The sequence below is a fragment of the Equus asinus genome, chromosome 2 (genome assembly GCF_041296235.1).
Source record: "Equus asinus isolate D_3611 breed Donkey chromosome 2, EquAss-T2T_v2, whole genome shotgun sequence".
NCBI lineage: Eukaryota > Metazoa > Chordata > Mammalia > Perissodactyla > Equidae > Equus > Equus asinus.
Genome location: NC_091791.1, coordinates 167,923,294 through 167,927,907, shown reverse-complemented (window position 1 = coordinate 167,927,907; position 4,614 = coordinate 167,923,294). Strand labels below are relative to the sequence as shown.

Sequence of the window (4,614 nt, the reverse complement as noted above, 5' to 3'; positions counted from 1 at the left end):
AAGTACTTGCTGAGTATTTATATGGTCTATGACAATGGTTTGATGCTTGAAGCTAATGGTGAATTACAGAGCTAGACCCTGCCCTCACAGAGTTTGCTCTGTTCTGTTGGGAAGCCAGGCAGACACAGATAGAATGAACAGAAATATTTAAATCTGATAATTAAGAAAAATGTCTTGAGGGTCTATATAGCTTCCAAGTTTATGCTGAGTTGCATAGTGACTGGCACCAAGAAACATGTCATCAGAACTTTTCCTGAATGGGAAAGACTCAATTCCTTGCCGGGGTCAGATATTGCCTTAGCTTTTCTGGGAATCCTAGCTTCAGCCTCTTGGTTCCACAGCTTTATAAGAAGAGCTTGTTCACCTGCTCCCTAAACACTTGCTTCACCTGTTTGTTCCTCAGGGTGTAGATGAAGGGGTTGAGCATCGGGGTCACCACGGTGTTGAGCAAAGCCACCACCTTGTTTCTATCTTCCCCCTGGTCACCCTTGTCTGACCGGATATACATGAAGATGCAGCTTCCATAGAAGAGAGACACAACAATGATGTGAGAGGAGCAGGTGGAGAAAGCTTTCTGCCTCTCCTTGGCTGAGGAGATGCACAGAATGGTGTGGAGGATGTGTCCATAGCAGGTGGCTGTCACAGATAGAGTGCCTAGTAAGCTGACATTGGCCACAATAAACCCAAGAAGTTCTATCAGACTTGTGTCTGCACATATGAGTTCCAGGAGTGGAAAGTTGTCACAGAAGAAGTGATTAATGATATTGGGACCACAGAATGGCTGCTGTAATACGATGAAACTTGGAACAATGATGAGAAGGAATCCTGCCAACCATGAAGAAAGAACCAGCTGGACACAGACCCTTTTGCTCATGATGGTGGCATAACGCAAGGGATTACATATGGCCACATACCTGTCAAAGGACATCACCGCCAGTAAGAAAAACTCTGTGGTGCCCAGGAAGAAATAGAGGAAACTTTGTAAGAAACAGCCTGGGAGGGATATGGTCTTGTACCCAGTCAGGATGTTGGTCAGCATCTTGGGGAAGATGACAGAGGTGAACCAGATCTCCAGGACAGCAAAATTGCGGAGGAAGTAGTACATGGGGGTGTGGAGGTGTCTGTCCATGAGGGTGATGACCACGATGAGGAGATTCCCCAGTAGAGTGAGGCTGTAGGTCAGGAGGAGCCCCAGGAAGATGAGCATCTGCAGCTCACAGGCATCTGAGAGCCCTAGCAGGACAAACTCGGTGATAGTGGTGTGGTTCTCCATGGCTCTTCTGATCTCTGCTGGAGATGGCCAATCAGAGGTGTGCAGCATCAGAAGTCATGATGTCTGGGGATCTGAGGACATTTGGAAGTGAAAGTCAAGAAGGATGAGGGTGGCATTTTGAGCTGAAGGAATCCTTTTTTTTCTGAAGGACATATCTTCCCCCCACTGACTACTCAAGCTTTTTTTTTTTTTAAAGATTTTATTTTTGTCCTTTTTCTCCCCAAAGCCCCCCGGTACATAGTTGTATATTCTTTGTTGTGGGTCCTTCTAGTTGTGGCATGTGGGACGCTGCCTCAGCGTGGCTTGATGAGCAGTGCCATGTCCGGGCCCAGGATTCGAACCAACGAAACACTGGGCCGCCTGCAGCAGAGCGGGCGAACTTAACCACTCGGCCACGGGGCCAGCCCTCCTACTCAAGCTTATTTTGCCGAGCTTCTGGGGGTATCTGTCTCATGCTTGCTCCCGGGTGTGTCTGTACGTTAGAGGAGAAAGTGGTGATTTGGAAGTGGCCTTTGTAAGGTCTCAATCCCCAAATTATCCTGGCTTACTTTTTTAAATGAAACTTTTATTCCTAATTCCTTAACGCATTCTTTTGCCCCTAAGATTATCACTTCTTGCAATAGCTTTTACTTTTATCTCTACTCCAATATTGGGTCTTCTTTCATAAGTAGTTCATTTGAGGGTGGTAAACTTTTTGCTTAACTAAGCCATTCACTCCATGGATCTACATCATGAGGTAAACTGGATAAAATAGACACTATTTGCTGTTTCAAGATTACCTGGATCTTTGATGCCTTTTAGTAATATTTGGATTAATAAAAAGGAAAAATGAAATCTATGAGAGAAAAGAACAACACTCACTAATCAAAAAAAGAAAAATCCAAGTAATAGATGCATAAATAAAAATTCCTTAGTGGGAGTTTGGTATTCAAGGTTTTTAGCGATCTGTTTCCAAACGATATTTCCAGGTTCTTCTCTCATTACATCCTCCCATGGGCTCTAGATACAATAATATTACGACTCCTTGTGTTCTTTGGATTCTTTATCCATTTTATGCTCATGTTTTATGCACGTGGTATTTTTTCAGCTTGGCATCATCAGCCTTTCAAATCCTATTTATCCTTTAAGTCTGTCTTCAATAAGTGCTATGATTTCTATGAAGATTTCTCTTCCAAGTGAGTGAGTCTTTCCTCTGTATCCCTCAATTTTATTATAGTTCATTTAATTTTTATCATATTTTATATTTGTTTTTCACTTGTTGCTCATTGAGTGAAAATTTTCTTTATTACTCATTGCATTTTCCACAGCCCTTAGAACAAGTTTTTTGAAAAACTTTGCTTTAATAAACATTTATTGAATGAGAATAACAACTCAAATGTCTGAGAGATGGATTTGATGGTGTTTGACACACAAGGTGAAAGGACATACTTAATGCAGTATTTCCTAGAGGACAGCAAACCTGCAGAGTCATATGCCAGTTAGTCTTAGGTTGATCCATCTGAAGATAGTTTGCTTTTCCTCATGAGAAGATGGAGATGGCTGACCACAAACATTCTCTAAAGGGAGACTCTCCATCTTTGAGAGTGTCTAGAGTTTGAGCTAGTAAATAGACAGAGGTCTGATTGGGTCTGCTAGAGTGCTCTCAGCAGCAAACCCCCCTAAACCCTTAAAAAGATCTTTTTAAAAGTGAGCATCCCTGAAAGTTTCCTTCCTTAAGCATCATCAACTACTACGTTAATTATTAGGCAGAGCTGTAGCAAGAATTATTTGCCAGTCGCTGGAGAATAAAGTTGGGACCCAGTTTAGGTATTTGAAATGAGAGAGATGCTGGAGGGTATTAGTGGGGAGAATGAAATGGTAAACTATATAAACTCTGCTTTTTCTTATGGTTTTACCTTCTTTTTGGTACAGCCTATACTATTCAAAGCCATTCCACAAGCTATCATTATATCTAAAATTTGTTGACAGTTCTAAGGTACACAAAATAGACAATCAGCTTCTGAGGATATAACGAGGGCTCTTCCCCTCAGGTTATTTCTAGGCTCAACATTGTCTAGATTCAACAGTAATTTGAAAAGGAAGTCTCTGCAGCCTAATCATTTGGTTCAAATGTGAGCCCAGGTGGCCAAGGAATTTACCTAACTCTTTCCACAACAGAAGCGGAATCCAACATGAATGTGATACCCAGAAACGTCATTAGGAGAAAATAGGATTGTATTATTTAGACAAAGTCCTGGGTTGGACACATTGGGAGAAAGATGGAATAGTGACTAAGATGAGGAAGAGTTGACTATGAGTGGGAGAGGAAGAAAAAGCTCTGGGTTCGTGCTGAATCATGAGCTTAGCACTGAGAAAGCAATAAGAGACATTGTGACCAGCCCATGGATATAGCGCATAGACAGAGCTGCTGACAATCTTCTGTTTTTTTCCTGTTTCAAACCAGAGGTCAACAGCTGGGGGGCCTTCGAGATACAAAGGGAAGTGGGCCACTTCATGAATCCCAGGCATTTCTTTCTGTACCTCACATGCTTGATGAGTGAAAGGGGAGACTTGCTTGGCAGCCAGAGAGCCTGGACATGATTGCACTCCACCTCGATCATTCATTGCTTTAAGGGTCAGTCATGTAGTGCTCAGTGGGAAAGTCTCTATGGATGCCCTGGAGGTTTGTCCTGCCATGGCTAGAAATGCATAGCCTTCTGGGCAGTTCTAGTACACTTAGAAGGAGGGTGAGTTCTTCTCCATCTAAGGAAAAGCATTTAAAGTTTCACCCAGACTCAATGTTGTCCAGAGCTTTGGGTTTTCCAAGGGGAAAACAGAGCACAAGGTGGACAGGCAAAATTCCTCAATGTGAGTGAGTAACTTAATGGCTCTGACTGGATAAGCGTTGACTTGCCTAGCATGAGCCCGGAGGGTGGGGCTAAAGTTAGGAATGAGACCCAGTGCGTGTGCTCAGTGTGCCATATTATAAAGGAATATATAAAACAGGTGCCAGGAAGAGGAGTGTTTGGGGAAGCCACTGCTGCTTTACCCTCCTGTGCAGTGCCAAGGTGGAGATTACCCTAAAGGTCCAGGGTCAGGTGTCTAGCAGCCCCCTGGGAAGTCCCAGTCAGGCCATTCCAAATTACTCACAAGATTGCAGAAGATATTTGGTTCTCATGGATATTTCTTGAGGTTGCACTGTTGTCTGTGGGCTCTAAATGCAGATCTTATACTACTGGTGTGAGATGTCTCTCTCTCATGAATTTGATGGCATTCTTTAAAAACACCTCTCCTTTTCCAAAGCGTCCTGAATTGTTAGCAGCATTCCCTGGGTAAGAGAATCGTTTCCTTGGACTTCGTCA

The 4,614-nt window shown here is 43.0% G+C and overlaps 1 protein-coding gene across 1 annotated transcript; it reads right to left on the bottom strand.

Annotated features, from left to right (window-relative positions):
- Positions 1–343: 343 nt before the first annotated feature.
- Positions 344–1,273, bottom strand: LOC106840728 (olfactory receptor 6E1-like). The gene has a single exon (XM_014856391.3). It carries the CDS (start codon positions 1,271–1,273, stop codon positions 344–346), a length of 930 nt encoding a protein of 309 aa, XP_014711877.3.
- Positions 1,274–4,614: the final 3,341 nt, after the last annotated feature.